This window comes from Microcaecilia unicolor, chromosome 1, assembly GCF_901765095.1.
Source record: "Microcaecilia unicolor chromosome 1, aMicUni1.1, whole genome shotgun sequence".
NCBI classification, from domain to species: Eukaryota; Metazoa; Chordata; class Amphibia; order Gymnophiona; family Siphonopidae; genus Microcaecilia; species Microcaecilia unicolor.
The window spans coordinates 242153065-242171677 of record NC_044031.1 but is presented as its reverse complement, the minus strand read 5'-3'; the positions used below and the strand labels follow the sequence as shown (position 1 = coordinate 242171677).

The 18613-nt window shown below is 43.3% G+C and overlaps 1 protein-coding gene across 1 annotated transcript in view; it reads right to left on the bottom strand.

Moving 5' to 3' along the window:
* The window catches only part of ERP44 (endoplasmic reticulum protein 44), a 238984-nt gene that overhangs the window by 7384 nt on the left and 212987 nt on the right, over positions 1-18613 (bottom strand). The window contains exons 10-11 of the mRNA XM_030205130.1: positions 12181-12322; positions 2703-2805 (exon numbers count right to left, since the gene is read on the bottom strand). Of these exons, the coding sequence (XP_030060990.1) occupies positions 2703-2805; positions 12181-12322 (245 nt within the window). The remainder of the gene's footprint in view (positions 1-2702; positions 2806-12180; positions 12323-18613) is intronic.

Here is an 18613-nt window from a genome sequence, read left to right as displayed (position 1 = left end):
TAGTGGTTATTTACTCTTCTAAACTTTCACTCCAATCTGTGCCTCTCTCCTCTACTATGCTCCGTGAGACACCCCAGTTCTCGCTTTTACCTACCTGATCCATTCTCAGCCTCTTCCTTCCAACTGCTTCAAAGTACTCTTGCACAATTCTGCCTGATTCCCATCCAGTTCTCCTTGGTGACCTTAATATTCATCTGGATGATCCCAGGGCCGCTTTCACATCAGACTTTACTAGTCAGGATTTCTCTCTCCTGCTGCACACTCTCTCCAACACATCAGGCTGGTCATATTCTTGATGTCATTCTCTCCTCCTTGCCTGATACCGTTCACCTCCAGATTTCCCCTCCACTCCCTCTTCCGCGGACAGACCACTACCATCTTTCTTTCTGTCTGTCATACCCATCATTCACTCCTACCCCTTCCCCTATGGAGGTTAGCTTCAGGGATCTGACCAAGCTCACTTCAGACCATTTTACTAACGAATTCTCGCTTAGTCCTACCATGTTTGCCTCATCATCTCTTGACTCACAGGATACACTCTGAGACTCTGAAGTTTCCTGGGTTTACCACCAGCTGGCTCCATTAAAAACTCAACCAATCAGAAAGCCCACTAGTAGGGCGGCTGGCTGGTACAGCTCTGGCCTTTGGTTGCAAAAACATCATCAGACACATGGAGCACCTTTGGCACAAATGCTGTATATCCTTACATCACCCCACACTGGCAAAATGTACCAAATCTTTTGGCATCTTGTTCTCCCACTGGTTGCTGATCTACCCCATGAGCAGCAGTCATCGGCTGACTCATTAGCAGACTTCTTTCAGGACAAAGTCATCTCCCTTTGGGCAGCCTTTTCTTCCCATAGCTTCCCAGACAGATCTGAAGAGGACAATCAATTCATATCCCCCACTGCCCATCACATGGGCACTTTTGCGTCTACTACTGTCTCTGCTATTAAGGTAGCAATACAAACAGTTAAAGCCACAACGGTTGACCCTATTCCTTCATGTTATATTGGTAGATTTCAATTATGCTTGGCACACTACCTGCATTCCACGATCTCTCATAGTCTCTCAACCAGGACTGTCCCAGCATCATGAAAACTTGCATATTTCTGCATTAAGATCACTTATATACACTGTCAGCTAGCACATTTGCTTATTTCCGATCTGAGGAAGAAGGGCAACCTTCGAAAGCTAATCAAGAAATGTATTACGTTATGTCCAATAAAAAAGGTATCATCTTATTTTCTTTTCCATGTTTTATTTTGTTTGATTTCTATTGATAACCTTAAGAGTGGACTAACACGGCTACCACACTCCTCTGCATTAAGATCAAAAACCCTAAGCTCCCTGCTTCCTTATAAACTAACTACAGGCTTATTGCCCAGCTTCAATATATCAAGCCTCAATAAACTTGAAACCTGAGTTGCCCTGCCTAAAACCATGCAGAGTGAAGGAAATCCTGAAAGGTTCCAGGGGCTCAAAGTTTCACTGATTCCAGAACCAGGTGCTTAGTTCACTGGTCTTGGTGGGTTCTGCGTCTTCTGCACAGATACAGGCAAATTCAATTGCAAGAGAGGCAGTTGCAATTCATTATACAGCTGGAGCAAGAAATGTGTCAAATAGTTCAGAGACTAGTGCAAATTGCAGCAAAGGAAGAAGTGAGATTCCCTGGTCTATCCCTGCAGGTATTGTTCGAGGCTACTTGGGATTCTGAGTCAGGCTTGAGACTACCATCAGGGGTTTATTTATTTCTCCCCTAGGTTACTGATTAAACCCACTGTGGTTACTTTGGATATGTTGTGGGAAGTTATTGCTGGTTTACATAAGAATATAATAACATAAGAATAACCATCAGACCAATGGTCCATCTAGCCCCATATCCTGTTTCCAACAGTGGCCAAGCCAGGTCACAAATACCTGGCAGAAATCTAAATAGTGGCAACATTCCATGCTACCAAACCCAGGGCAAGCAGTAGCTTCCCCATGTCTGTCTCAATAGCAGACTATGGACTTTTCCTCCAGGAACTTGTCCAAACCTTTTAAAACCCAGATATGCTACCCGCTGTTATTACATCCTCTAGAGTTCAAGAGCTTAACTATTCGTTGAGTGAAAAAATATTTTCTCCTATTTTGTTTTATAAGTATTTCCATGTAACTTCCTTGAGTGTCCCCTAGTATTTGTATTTTTGGAACGAGTAAAAAATTGATTCACTTCTACTCGTTCTACACCACTCAGAATTTTGTAGACCTCAAATCATACTTCCCATCATCCATCTCTTTTCCAAGCTGAAGAGCCCTAACCTCTTTAGCCTTTCCTCACGTGAGAGGAGTTCCATCCCCCTTTACTATTTTGGTTGCTCTTCTTTGAACCTTTTCTAATTCCGCTATATCTTTTTTCAGATATGGCAACTAGAACTGAACGTATTACTCAAATTTAGCAAGAATTACTGTACCACAAGTGAAAGTTTTAGCTCAGTCGTGTTGTGGAAACTAATTCACTACGGTAAGTTCCAAAAAACAGTAAGACCTGGCCAGGATTTGTGAGGGGTACTGTCTAGGAAAGGAATTTTTCCCATTAGATGAGGCAGTGAATGGGGTTGTTATATATTAATTGTAAACTGCATTGCTAAAACATTGTGGTTTTTTTTCAAATATTTATATGGCACAATAAATAAATAAGGTATTAAAGTCAAATGTACCTGGCCAGGAGCCACATCAGTGGGATCAGGTCCATGGTGGAATTCTCTGTGTAATTTCCCAGAATGCAGATCTAATACAAACTGTTTCAGCTTTCCAGGAATTCTAAAACCAAAAAAGTAATGTTAACAGCATTTTTAGAAAAATTCATTCAGGTTTTAATCAGTTTCCAAGACTACTGTTGCAAGCTTCATTAGACATGTCACATTTCAGTTATAGGCATTATAAAAGACCCACCAATTTATTTTCAGCCCCAGAATGCCCTAAGGACACAGCAAGTGCTGTTTCTATCTCTCAATAACTCTCACAGTGTTATACTAAGCAATAATCTCATTTTAACTGTCTCAGCTCCCCACTAGACACACAACAGATGGCAGTAGGTGCCAAATGCAAGCGTTCATAAATACAAACAACTGTCAGGTAGCTGTATTGACAGAATGCCTGTAAAAGGTCCTCCAGTCCTAAACTAATTGCATATACACTAGAGATAAACTCTGACCAAAGATCAATTTACATTTCATCTGGAATCATCTACTGTCACCTACAGCAAAGTGTTGCAAACCACAACTACAGTTGGTCCCAAAAGCTCTAAAGCAGGTTTTCAACCCAGTCCTTGGGGAACACCCAGCCAATCGGGGTTTTCAGGATATCCTCACTGAAAACCCTGACTGGCTGGGTGTGCCTAAAGGACTGGGTTGAAACCCCCTGCTCTAAAAATTAGATCACACCCAAGACAGTGTGAATGAACATTGCAGCAACTCATGAATGTTCAAAACTTGAAAGAGACATACTAATTAATAGAAAGTACAATCAGCTCATTAACCAACCAAATAAAATGCTAATTACTGGAAGGGGAAAGCAGAACACAATTTGTATTGAAAATATTTTCTAAAGCAGGGACAAACTTTACATATCTCTGCATATACACACCAGGCAGATTTAACTGTCCACATAAAAAGGATACACACTGTTTCCTCTATGCAGCTAGCCAGATTTTCAAAGCAAAAATTTGTGCGTACTTCTGCTTTGAAAATGATGCTATGGAAACTATGCATATACATTACATGTGCTCTTTAATGCACATAAATTTTCAGTATTAATTTACACACACACAGTTGCATTTTCAAATGCAAACCTCTTCCTAATTCCAGTCCCAAGAATGCCTCCATTCAGACTGTATGAATGTACATTAAACCCACATAATAGGCAGCCAATTTTAGAAAATCCCATTTCTGTGTGCAGATCAATCTTTTTACCCAGAGAAATGCTTTTGAAAATTACCCTCCCTCTAGATATCTGTACAACAGAGAAATGTAATTAATAAATTAAAACTTACACTGAGCTTGTTTGACTGATTTCAGCAACTCATGTTAGAAATATCCATTAGTGATGAACAGTTACGTAGCCCCCAGTGTGATTTAATATGGAGGATTAACAACAAAAATGTCAATTTTTAATTTATGGCCACTCACAGCTTAATTATTGCTTTAATAAACTAAAGCTTAAACAAAATATATCTGTAATTCAAATGTGATTTTATTTTCCATAATCTAGTTTTAGAATGTAATGAAGCTAGTAAGCTTAATAACTAAAACATGATTATGAAAAGGCATATTCTGTGAACATCAAACCTTGGTTTACATTGCAAGCTTTACATTGTATTTATTTAACTTAAAAAATGCTGCTGAAACCCCAACTTTAAAATAATCTGCTTTAACCATATCCTAAAATGTTTTCTTAGGTTCAAAACAATGACACTATAAAAATTACAGTAATACATTTTTTAAAACATTGCTCCATAGGAATGGAGGGAGTGTAACTATAAATATATATATATAGTTCAAGAACAAGCTGGACATAGATTCTCACATGTGGGCGATGCCGCCGATGAAGCCCTGGTGGGGACACTGCCCAGCGGTCTGTAAATTCTAGAAGCCTTTGGCAGGCCCACACTGCGAATGCACAAGTGCCTTCTCACCTGCCCAAGTCAAACGCAAGATTTGCAGTTTCATTTTCTCTGCTGAGCAATGAAGATGAGTCTTCTATCACTGTAGTTGGTGTTTCTCTCTTCAGGGGTTTTTTTTTTTGGTCTTCCGGCCCTTTTTTTCTTTGCGAGTAGTGCAGGACTTTTCTTGTGTTTAAGGTTTTTTTTACCTCTCCTATGTGTTTTCCTTAAGTTTTTCGGCCCTTTTTCATGTCATAGGCCTGAGCTCCTGGCTCAGAAAAATCCTCAACCGTTGAGTTGTACGATTTTGCTGCAGCTCTGACCATTTAACGTCACTTTTCATTTCCTATCACTGGCTCCCGGTGACTTACCAAACTCATTTTAAGATCCTCATTCTTGCCTTTAAGGCCCTCCCACCACAGTACTCCTCCCTACCTTGCTGCCTTAATTATTCCATATGCCCCCCCAAGGCTCCTTTCGTTATCTGCATACGTTCTATCCGCAAAATGGTTCCTTAGAATCTACCAGAAATAGTGCTTTCTATTGCACTGCCCTAACCATTTGGAATACGCTTCTACTCCAAGCCCGCTGAGAGCTTTCCTATCCCAAGTTTAGAACCGCTCCAAAGACATAGTAACATAGTAGATGACGGCAGAAAAAGACCTGCACGGTCCACCTAGTCTGCCCAACAAGATAAAATTAACATGATATTTTTTGTGTATACCTTACCTTGATTTGTACCTGTCTTTTTCAGGGCACAGACCATATAAGTCTGCCCAGCATTATCCCCCCCTCCCAACCACCCACCCCGCCTCCCACCACTGGCTCTGGCACAGACCGTATAAGTCTGCCCAGTACTATCCCCACCTCCCAACACCGGCTAAGCTTCTGGGGATCCCTTCCTTCTGAGGAGGATTCCTTTATGTTTATCCCACGCATGTTTGAATTCCGTTATCGTTTTCCTCTCCACCACCTCCCGCGGGAGGGCATTCCAAGCATCCACCACTCTCTCTGTGAAAAAATACTTCCTGACATTTTTCTTGAGTCTGCCCCCCCCTTCAATCTCATTTCATGTCCTCTCGTTCTACCGCCTTCCCCTCTCCGGAAAAGGTTCGTTTGCAGATTAATACCTTTCAAATATTTGAACGTCTGTATCATATCACCCGTTTCTCCTTTCCTCCAGGGTATACATGTTCAGGTCCGCAAGTCTCTCCTCATACGTCTTGTAACGCAAATCCCATACCATTCTCGTAGCTTTTCTTTGCACCCCTTCCATTTTTTTCACATCCTTCACAAGATACGGCCTCTAAAACTGAACACAATACTCCAGGTGGGGCCTCACTAGCGTCTTATACAGGGGTATTAAAACCTCTTTTCTTCTGCTGGTCACACCTCTCTGTATACAGCCTAGCAATCTTCTAGCTACGGCCACCGCCCTGTCACACTGTTTCGTCGCCTTCAGGTCCTCAGATACTATCACCCCAAGATCCCTCTCCCCGTCCGTACCTATCAGACTCTCACCGCCTAACACATACGTCTCTTGTGGATTTCTACTCCCTAAGTGCATCACTTTGCATTTCTTCGCATTGAATTTTAATTGCCAAACGTTAGACCATTCTTTTTTCATGCTTTCCACTCCTTCTGGGGTGTCCACTCTGTTGCAAATCTTAGTGTCATCCGCAAAAAGGCAAACTTTACCTTCTAACCCTTCGGCAATATCACTCACAAATATATTGAATATATTGAATAGAATTGGCCCCAGCACCGATCCCTGAGGCACTCCACTACTCACCTTTCTCTCCTCCAAGCGAACTCCATTTATCACCACCCTCTGGCGTCTGCCCGTCAACCAGTTCCTAATCCAGTTCACATATCTGTTTGAGCGTGCATTTGGACAGGTTGGTGTGAATGGTGGTGGGACTGTACAGATCCACTGACCCACGCCTTTTATTGTTTTTCTGAATTTTAAACTACTTATTACGTCTTCTTTATTTTGCTTCTTTATGGTATGAAATGATTTTTCTCCTACATATTCATGGCATTTTCTTTTTTCAATGTTTGATTTTATTATATTGTAAATCACCCTTATGCTGTTAGGAAGGGTAGTATAACAAATTTTTAATAAATCATAAGCCACGTCCCAGAAACCTGCCAGTGGGTTTAAATGGTGCACACACTGTGTTAGGACCATGTCTGTGACTGATCCACGTGATGTGTGCCTAACCTATTTGGGCCCCTAATCATAAGTCGTTTAATTGTTCTCTTTGAATTGTTCTCTTTGTGCTCAAATGCAGAAGAGAACCCCAAAAAGTCAAGAGGCTCTGCATGAGAGGCTTTTCAGCAGGTCCAGTCCATTGGCACTAGAATCTAAGGCATCGGTTCCCATGGCTTCTGGAGCTCCACGGGACACTGGGGACATATTGGCATCAGGCGCCGGTATGCCAGCTCAGGCAGAGCATAATTGGACCTGACACTGAGGACTTCCATGGATTCTGCATTGTCCTCATTGGCACTTACAGATTTTGATGCTGGGCACCGAATGAAGGCCTTGAAGCACGGTGTCAAGAGCTCTTGGACAGTGGCCTCACGGGGACCTCAGAAGCATTAGCACTGTGCCAATGTGCATGTCTCCCTGAAGCCGGGACTCTGCCTCCAATTCAGCTTCTATATCTCTAGACTGTTGCCACACCAGCATAAGCCCTGCCCTCCAGGAGTGCTTCATGGTCATGTTATAGAGGGGCTTGAATGTATCCTAGCTTGGTGTGATGCCAAGGCCTTGAGAGTGCCGGAACCAACTATGATGCTGCTCCAGCCCATCCTGGAGACCGAGACCCATGCTCTGCCTGCCAGTTGTTCCTTGATACTGGTACCTCGCCAGACGTCAGAGCCAGCACTGACTGATGCAGTTCTCCTTTCTACCCATCAGGGGAGGACGCAATCCTCAGTGCTCTTGCCTAGAACCTGGCTGTGCGCCCAGCAGACCAAGGCAGATGCAGACTCAGGCATCCCATGAGTATTTTGCTGAGATGGCACACTCCTGGGGGTCAGAGGAAGAGCCAGAGGACTTCCACCACCGGAAAGGAGAAAGTGTCCTCCTGAGGAGTTCTCTTTTGTCAGCTTTTTGAGGGAAATGGTGGAAGTCATTCCATTTAAATTGGAGGTCGAGGATGAGCCCAGGGACGAGATGTTGGATGTCTACGACTCCCCTCCTAAGGAAGCTGTGATAGTGCCCATTCATATCATCCTTAGGAATGCACAGATGAAGAATTGGGAGACCCCACTCTCTGTAAAAGTTGTTCCAAAGAACGCGGGCTCTATATATAGAGTCCAAAAGGCTCCCGGATTCAAGAAGCTGCAGCTTCCACACCATTTCATGGTGGTCGAATCCTCCCTCAAAAGAACTAGAAGTTTGAGGACCCATGCCTTGGCTCCCCCAGGCAGGGATATTCACATTTTGGAGTCTTTTGAGAGGAAAGTGTTTCAAGGCTCGATGCTCATTTCCTGCATACAGTCTTACCAGTACCAGCATTTACTTGAAGAATTTGGTAGGCAATGTGCTCGAGTTTGCGGACACTCTCCCACCACAGCAGGCCGTAGAACTTTGCCAGATAGCCATGAAGCACAATGAGTGTCACAAGCATATTGCTAGGGCCACTTCTGATACTTTTGTATCCAGACTTTCCGCCATATGTATTGGTAGGTGCAGACTCATGGCTGCGTGTCTCAGACCTGGGAACCAGCAGTTCAGGAAAATCTGGCAGACATCCCTTTCCAAGGAGACAATCTTTTTGGGGACAAGGTGGTAGACCTCATAAAAAAAAAAATAAAACTGGTACCATCCAGTCTCTCTCTTGGCCTTCTGTGTCCGCCACTTCTTGGTGGTTTTCAGACAAACAGAAGGAGTGCCTAGTACTCTCAAAGGGGGACTAATTTTTGACTGGCTCCAGTAGAGCATAGCCAGCATCCATTCTGGATGGCCTACCTGTAGTAGGGAGGCTGATTTTTTTCCAAGAAAGGTGGCCCCTTGTACCCTCAGACTGGTGGATTCTTGAAATAGTCTGGGAGAGTTACAAACTCAATTGGCATCAATCTCCTCCAAATTGCCTACCAAGCGCGACACAATTCAGTTCTCAGCACCAGGAAGTGCTCGCAGAAGCACTCTCCTCCCTTCTGAAGGCCCAAAATGTAGAACTCGTTGCACCAGGAGAGGAAGGGATTCTATTCCAAGTACTTCCTTGTGTTCAAAAAGATGGGGTGATTTTGTCCCATCCTAGACCTAAGGGCCCTGAACAAAAAAGTTCAGAAAGATTTCCCTGGGCACCCTTCTTCCCTTAATTCAGGAAAATGATTGGCTATGCTCTCTGGCCTTAAAGGATGCTTACACCTACATCCAGATATGTTCAAGTCACGAGAGGTATCTCAGATTTCAAGTAGGAAAACACCATTACCAGTAATATATCCTGCCATTTGGCCTCGCATCCGCACCCAGAGTATCTACAATATGCCTTGCAGTAGTTGCGGCATCGCTACACAGACTGGAAGTTCACGTACTTCCCTATCTGGATGATTGGCCGATAAAAAGCACATCAAAGGAAGGTGCTCATAAATCAATGCAAACAACTATTTGGGTACTGGAGATACTAGGGTTTGTGATCAACTACACCAAGTCGTACTTGATCCCAGTTCAGCAACTGGAGTACAATGGAACCCTACTAGACATGGTTCAGGCTCAAGCCAAACTGCCTCAGGTACGGGCGGATGCACTCATTTCCATCATCACTCAGGTTCAGTGCAGCCAGCAGGTCTCAGCAGATGTTGAGGTTATTGGCCCTTATGGCCTCCACAGTGCATGTCACACCCACGGCTCACCTCCATTTACAAGATGTCCAGTGGACCCTAGATTCCCTTTAGTGTCAGACCATGAGAAATCTAGTGGATGTCACCCCTGAGCTAGCTCATTCACTGCTCTGGTGGACAATTCAAAGCAATTTGATTCTAGGACTTTCATTCCAAATTCTTCCTTCATGAACAATTCTAACCACAGATGCATGGGGTGCTCATGTAGATGTGCTTCACATCCAAGGGTGCTGGTCCACTCAGGAGACTCGCTTCATCTCCTTCAGCTAAACGCAATCTGTAACACTCTAAAGGCTTTCAGAGTTTGGATACTGAATCAAATTGTTCTAACCCAATCAATCAGGTTGCCATGTACTATGTCAACAAGCGGGGGGGGGGGGGGGGTATGGGCTCCTACTCCTTGTGTCAGGAAGCCATCGGGATGTGGCAGTGAGCTTCCTTCTATGGGATGGTTCTCCTGGCCACATACCTGGTGAGCAAGAACAGTCTAGCGGGCATTTATTTATGGCATTTATACCCCGCTCGATAGCAGGCTCAGTGCGACTTTCAGGATATGGTACATAGTATCATAGAGATAACACAAAGTAAGGTACAAGGTACACAGAGTATGGTACGAAGTATAACAGAGATGATCCAGTTGTAAGGAGTAGGACAACTGGGAGAGTTGTGGGGGAGAGGATTGGAGTATGGGTAATGTGGTTAAGTTCGAGAATTAAGTTGGGTTATTTGGGTAATGAGCAGAGTGTGGGGCATTCCCTTGGTGGATCTTTTTGTCACTCATCTCAACAACAAAGTCCCTCAGTACTGTTCCAAACTCAGGTCACATGACAGACTAGCATCAGATGCCTTTTTCCTGGATTGGGGAAAAGACCTCCTGTACGTGTATGCTCCCATTCCTCTAATCGGGAAGACTTTTTTGAAACTCAAACAGGACCAAGGCACCATGATCCTGATCGCCAAGACAGATATGGTTCTCTCTTCTTTTGGCGTTATCCTCTGAAGATCCTTAGAGACTGAAGTGTTTCCAACCCTTATCACGCAGAACGAGGGTTCACTTCTGCATTCCAACCTCTAGTCCATGGCCTTTATGGCCTGGATGTTGAAAGCATAGAATTTGAATCCCTTCAGCTGTCTGAGGGTCTCCAGAATCTTGCTGGCTTCCAGGAAAATTTCCATGAAGAGGTGTTGTACTTAAGTGTAGGAGGTTTGCCCTCTGGTGTGAAGGCAGGACTGTCTGCTGTCTTGTCCTACACAAAAACTGCTCAAGTACCTTCTACACGTTTCTGAGTATGGTCTGAAAACCAACTCGGATTCACCTCAATGCAATTAGAACTTACCAGTACCTTGTAGAAGGTAAGCCCATCTCTGTACAGCCTCTAATTTTCAATTCAAGAGATGATTTCTATTGACAAAGTCCCCTGTCAAATCTCTGACTGTGTCATGGTACCTCAATGTCATCCTCACCCAGCTGATGAAAGCTCCTTTAGAGCCACTTGATTCCTGTTATCTGAAGTACCTGACCTGGAAGGTCTTATTTTTGGTGGTGGTCACTTCAGCTTACGGAGTCAGTGAGCTTCAAACCCTATTAGCTGACCCACCTTACAAAAAGTTTCACCATAACAGACTAGTTTTCCACACGCATCCTAAGTTCCTTCCTAAAATAGTGTCTTACCCAGTCAATTGTTCTTCAAACATTTTTCTTGACACCTCATGCCCATCCTGGCAAACGTGCACCATACACCTTGAACATCAAGCAAACCCTGGCCTACTTGGAACGGACTAAAGCCCATAGATAGTCCATCCAGCTTTTTGTTTCTTTTGATCCAAACAGTATGAAGGCAGCCATTGGTAAACACACTTTATCCAACTGGCTTGCAGACTGTATCTCTTTCACTTATGTCCAGGCTGGGCCGACTAGAGGGTCATTGTCATGGTCCACAATGTCAGAGCCATGACGGTGTCAGTAGCCCACTTGAGGACAGCCTCCATTGAAGAGACCTGTAGAGCTGCAACGTGGTTTTCAGTCCACACATTTATATCTCACTATTGGCTTAAGCAGAATACTCGATGTGACAGCCAGTTTTGGTCACACAATAATGCAGAATTTGTTTGGCGTCTAGAACACAACTCCACCCTCCTAGGCCCATTCTTTTCTGTTCCAGGCTGCATCTTCACAACAGGGCTGATTTTGTTGTTGGTGGTATTGGTTCTGGCTGGCCTTGCTGTTTCAAGTCCCTATTGACCATTGTTTGTGGTTTTCGAGGAGCTTGGTAGCTAGGGATTCCCACATGTGAGAATCTATGTTCTGATTGTCCTTGGAGAAAGCAAAGTTACTCACCTGTAGCAGGTATTCTCCGAGGACAGCAGAACAAGTATTTTCACATACCCTCCCACCTCCCCTAGGAGTTGATTCTTTACGCTTTTTAAACTAACTGCGGGTCCCGCAGGACTCGGACAGCTGAGAAAGCACTTGCATACGCATGATGGGGGCCTGCCAAAGGCTTCTAGAATTTATAGAATGCTGGGCAGCATCTGCACCGGGGCTCCGTCAGAAACATCACCCACATGGGAGAATACTTGTCCTGCTGTCTTCGTAGAACACCTGCTACAGGTGAGTAACTTCACTTTACATATTAATATAAATGAAAAAAAAAAGGAAGAAAAAAGCAATTACTCACGTTACATCACTGAATTCTGGGAAGACATACATATGTCTAAAGCTATCAATGGCTATAACAGGACAGTCTGCTGGAGACTTTTGTATGTGCAGGAGCGGGTGCCTGAACTTATCACAGTCAGCATGCAAAAAGTTTATTGTACCTTTAAAAATGAAAAAGCAAGAAATTGTGAAAATACAGATTACAAGTTCTCTTCACATTTCAACCACAGATTGTAAAGCAGTTAGAATGATTTAAACAGAGGATAGTTCCGACTTATTGCAGTGTTAGACATCAAAGGCCCTGGAGATGGCCATCATGTTACTCAAGGATTTCTAATGGATCTCATATTCAGACCAGCTTTTCCCTTTTTATGTTTTAAAAGCTGTTTTACAAAATTCTCCGATTTGGGTGTCTCTTGTATGGCCCGATTTAATAAGCTTTTTTCTCTATGGCCCAAGAAAGGGAAAAGACCCTTAGGACCATTTTTACTACACCTTATCGTGTGCTAACTTGCAGCTGCTATTCCTATGGATGCAATAGCATTTAGTGTATGGGAAAGGGGATGAAATTCTGTGGTTATAATCAAAGTCCAGACAGGTTCGGCATACATCATGTGGATTAGTCACAGACATGGCCACTAACACAGTGTGTGCACCATTTAAATCCACTGGCAGGTTTCTGGGACGTGGCTTATGATTTATTAAAAATTTGGTATACCACCCTTCCTGACAGCATAAAGGTGATTTACACTATAATAAAATCAAACATTGAAACAAAAAGAGAAAAGAGTGCCATATTATATACAGGCACTTTTTTGTAACTAGGGCAATGGAGGGTTAAGTAATTTTCCCACAGTCACAAGGAGCTGCAGTGGGAATTAAACTTGGTTCCCCTGGCTCAGGCCACTGAGAGGGAATGCCCTCCCGTGGAAGGTGGTGGAGATGCACATGGTAATGGAATTAAAAAATGTGTGGGATAAACACAAAGGAATCCTCTTTAGAAGGAATGGATCCAAAGAAGCTTAGCAGAGATTAGGTAGCAACATCGGTAATTGGGAAACAAAGCCAGTACTGGAAAGACTTCTACGGTCTGTGCCCTGATCACAGCTGAATAGACTTGGATGGGCTGGAGTGGAGCTTTTCAGGGGCTTCGATGAGTACTTCAGAAATTTGAGAACAAGGACAATGCTGGGCAGACTTCTATGGTCTATGCTCTGAAAATGGCAAGGTCAAATCAAGATCAGGTACACATTTGAAGTATCACATGCGATATTGTAATGAGTTTATCTTGTTGGGCAGACTGGATGGACTGTACAGGTCTTTATCTGCCATCAACTACTATGTTACTGTATTAACCATTAGGCTGCTCCTCCACTCCCATTAGCAGTAACATTTAGTAAACATGGCCCTTATTAAACTTGGCTCTTAGTGAATTGGGTCTATAATTAGTAATTTGGAGGGAGGGGACTAGAACCATTAATCGCCTCTTGGAGCTCCTGGATTTTCTCCCTGGTCACTAACTAGTAAGGAGACATATTAAAATGTACATTACTACCACACATATAACATAGTATTTACCAAAGGCTTAATACTCTTTAGAAAATAATGCTTTAAAGTACAGAAAAACAGGTGCAAAGAAGTTATCAGTTTCACAGCTAGATTCTGAATCTCTTAAAAGAAACAAGGGTTCTCTTAGGCAGTCCCAGGTAGAACAAATTACAGTAATTCAGGTGGGTAAGAACCACTGTCTGAATCACCATTCAAAAACACTGTGGATCCAACAAGGACTTTATTTGTTACACTAGATAAAACTGCAACCAAGTTCATCTAACCACCATTACTACCTGTGGTTCCATGAGCAGTGTGGAATCCAAGGATTCCCAAACTCTGTACTTTTTTCTGTAAGGGAATAACCTCTTTTTTGAATGGCAAAATCTGCAGTCATCAGGCATCTCCATATGACTAACCCATAACAGCTCACTTTTATCAATATTATATTGTACACAATGCTCTCTTAACCATTGATCAAGACAATTCATCGATCTGGGCAATACCTCGCCAATCATTTGCTTAAATATCTGAACACCATCCGCTCATATATGTGGCTTAAAGTCAAAGAATCCAATAATCCCAGTGATAGTGGCAATATAAATATTTTACAGAGCTGGGGAATGAGGAGAATCCTGATGCACCCCTTTTTCTAGACTTATTGTGTTAAATAAGATTCATTCGGATCCCTTGACAATTGGTCTAATGACAATTCGTCTAATGGACAATTAGTTTAATGACAACTGGTCTAAAACAGCGTTTCCCAAGTTGGTCCTGGAGTATCCTCTTGCGAGTCAGGTTTTCAGGATATCCACAATGAACATGCATAAGATGGATTTGCATATACTGCCTCCATTGTATATAAATATCTCTCATTTTATTTATTTATTTCCAAGACTTTCTATACCACTCTAGCTGACAAGCAGAGCAGAACGGTGTACAGACTAAAAATAAAGAAGGAAAGGAACTCCATTAAATTATAGGAAAGCAATACAATCATATCAGGTTAAAGAAGAAATCAATATAACATGAAAAGAAGGGGAAAATTTAACATCATATTGGGAATGTAGAGAAAAGAATAGGCAGAGGAGAGTAAACGGTAGAAGTGAACAGAATAGCCAGTGCTTAAGTCAGCTAGTTCCCCCGAAAGCCTGTTGAAAGAGCCAGGCTTTTCTTTTTTTGTATTAATAAAGTTTTATTAAACATAATATAGTTGTTTCTTGCCAAATCCAGAGGCCACTACTCCATCCTCATCCTCCTCGATCTATCCGCCGCTTTTGACACTGTCAATCATGACTTACTTCTTGCCACACTGTCCTCATTTGGGTTCCAGGGCTCTGTCCTCTTCTGGTTCTCCTCCTATCTCTCCCACCGCACCTTCAAAGTTCACTCTCATGGATCTTCCTCCACCCCCATCCCCTTATCTGTTGGTGTTCCCCAGGGATCTGTCCTTGGACCCCTTCTCTTCTCAATCTACACCTCTTCCCTGGGCTCCCTGATCTCATCTCATGGTTTCCAGTATCATCTCTATGCTGACGACACCCAACTGTATCTCTCCACACCAGACATCACCGTGGAGACCCAGGCAAAGGTATCGGCCTGCTTATCCGACATTGCTGCCTGGATGTCCAACCACCACCTGAAACTGAACATGTCCAAGACCGAGCTTATCGTCTTTCCACCAAAACCCACTTCTCCTCTTCCTCCACTTTCTATCTCAGTTGATAACACCCTCATCCTCCCCATCTCATCTGCCCGCAACCTCGGAGTCATCTTTGACTCCTCTCTCTCCTTCTCTGCGCATATCCAGCAGATAGCCAAGACCTGTCGCTTCTTCCTCTTTAACATCAGCAAAATTCGCCCTTTCCTCTCTGAACACACCACCCGAACTCTCATCCACGCTCTCATTACCTCTCGCCTGGACTACTGCAACTTACTCCTCACCGGCCTCCCACTTAGCCATCTATCCCTCCTTCAATCTGTTCAGAACTCTGCTGCACGTCTCATATTCCGCCAGAACTGATATACTCATATCACCCCTCTCCTCAGGTCACTTCACTGGCTTCCGATCAGATACCGCATTCAATTCAAGCTTCTCCTTCTTACCTACAAATGCACTCAGTCTGCTGCCCCTCACTATCTTTCTACCCTCATCTCCCCTTACGTTCCCGCCCGTAACCTCCGTTCACAGGATAAATCCCTCCTCTCAGTACCCTTCTCCACCACCGCCAACTCCAGGCTCCGCTCATTCTGCCTCGCCTCACCCTATGCTTGGAACAACCTTCCTGAGCCCTTACGCCAAGCCCCCTCCTTGCCCGTCTTCAAGTCTTTGCTTAAAGCCCACCTCTTCAATGCTGCGTTCGGCACCTAACCCTTACCGTTCAGTGAATCCAGACTGCCCCAATTTGACTGCCCCTATCGGACCGACCGTTCACTTGTCTATTAGATTGTAAGCTCTTTGAGCAGGGACTGTCTCTCTTTGTTAAATTGTACAGCGCTGCGTAACCCTAGTAGTGCTCTAGAAATGTTTAGTAGTAGTAGTTGAATACAACCTTTCAGAAAACAATTTGAATTACATGGAACCCCCCAATCCCATCCTTCCCCCCCACTACACCCAAATGAAAAACAGATGAGAAAAATCAAACCAGGCCCTCCTTTCTCCTCCACTTAACCCCCCTCCAGCACAACATTAGCAAATAAAAGCGCAAGATCAGACTATTCTTCCTTGTCTAGATCATATCTCCCGTGAGTTCGGACAGTAAGTATCTCCAGTTCACGAATATAAGCCACTCGCTTCAACCAGTCTCCCTCTGTAGGTCCAGCAATCACTCCCTTGGCAGCCGCTAAGCACAGATGCTTAAGACGTACCTGCCATCTAGACCCCCATGTGTTACTGAGGCCCAGCAAACATGCTGGGCCTCAGAAAATGTTTTACTCAATGTGGAAACTTAAGTGTATAAAACCTTTTCCTCGAGATGTTTTCCCACAACCTAATACAATCAATGGTACTAAGCCATTTAGATTACTGCAACAGAATCTATGCAGGCCGCAAAGGACTAATCAGGAAACTTCAGACCGTACAGATTACAGCACCGAGAATGATCTTTGGAAAATCTAAATTCGAATCTGCCAAGCCCCTTCTGCTCAGTGTGCTGCTGCGGCTAGGAAAGCGAATAGAATGTTGGGTATTATTAGGAAAGGTATGGAAAAAAAGGTGTGAGGATGTTATAATGCCGTTGTATCGCTCCATGGTGCGACCGCACCTTGAGTATTGTGTTCAATTCTGGTCGCCGCATCTCAAGAAAGATAAAGTAGAATTGGAAAAGGTGCAGCAAAGGGTGACTAAAATGATAGCGGGGATGGGACGACTTCCCTATGAAGAAAGACTAAGGAGGCTAGGGCTTTTCAGCTTGGAGAAGAGACGGCTGAGGGGAGACATGATAGAGGTATATAAAATAATGAGTGGAGTGGAACAAGTGGATGTGAAGCGTCTGTTCACGTTTTCCAAAAATACTAGGACTAGGGGGCATGCGATGACACTACAGTGTAGTAAATTTAAAACAAATCGGAGAAAGTGTTTCTTCACCCAACGCATAATTAAACTCTGGAATTCGTTGCTGGAGAACGTGGTGAAGGCGGTTAGCTTAGCAGAGTTTAAAAAGGGGTTAGATTGTTTCCTAAAGGACAAGTCCATAAACCACTACTAAATGGACTTGGGAAAAATCCACAATTCCAGGAATAACATGTATAGAATGTTTGTACGTTTGGGAAGCTCGCCAGGTGCCCTTGGCCTGGATTGGCCGCTGTCGTGGACAGGATGCTGGGCTCGATGGACCCTTGGTCTTTTCCCAGTGTGGCATTACTTATGTAAATAAATAAATCTCCCGGTTGAGGCCGAGATGGAGTACTATAGGAGACTTTGTTCTAATCTGAAAAGAGCAGTGTCAATTTTACCACCTGTCCAGCCTCTTTTTAAAATGCTCAGAACAAAAAAAATGGAGACTGTCAATTGTGTGCTGAGCCCGAGTCCAATGTTCCACTAGGAGTGCTGAATTAATCTGTCTGTTGATGGGATGTTCCACAACCCTAGTTCTAACCATTCCTTTAGTCTTCCCTATATATAGGAGAGTACAAGGGCATAAGACAATATATATAACATTATGCATATTACAGGTGTTAGAAAAATTAAGGGCCCTGTTCAATAAGCCGCGCTAGCATTTTCAGCGCATGCTAAAATTAGCACACGCTAAATGACAGAGTAGACCATATGTTCCTATGGGCGACTTAGCATTTAGCGTGTTCTAATTATTAGCGTGTGCTAAAAACACTAACGCACCCTTAGCACTGCTTAGCAAGCAGGGCCCTAAATGTATAAATCTTGCCTGTAGAAGGGTGTGTAAACTCAGAGAGGCGAATGCTTACACACCGAGCAACAGCCATAAGGGATATGACCAGTGTGCTACAAATCTGATGGAATATGTTCAGATAAAGCAGAAGGCACCAGAAAATGTTTCAAATTTTGATTACAAAGAAAATGCAACAGTAGGCCTAATATTTTTGAAACATGAATGAGACTGCAAAATATGCCAATGTTTTACAATAATCTTATGAATATCATGTGACAGAAAAGAAGAACAAAATGAACACCAAATCAAGTGGTAATCTGTTATTCTAAACTTCTCTCAAGGTTGTATCATGGTTTTTGAGAAGCCTCCTTTAATACAAAGCCTAATGTAGCCTCTATTTTGAAATTTTTAGATTGGGCATGAAAATCTGAAGTTTCTGAACACAGTGCCTGAGAAATTGGCAATAGGGCAAGTTGGTCTTAAGCTGTCTGTTATGGTAGCTGGAGAAATGTAAATAATTATTTTTAACAGTGAGTTTTCTATATAATGTCGTAGTGA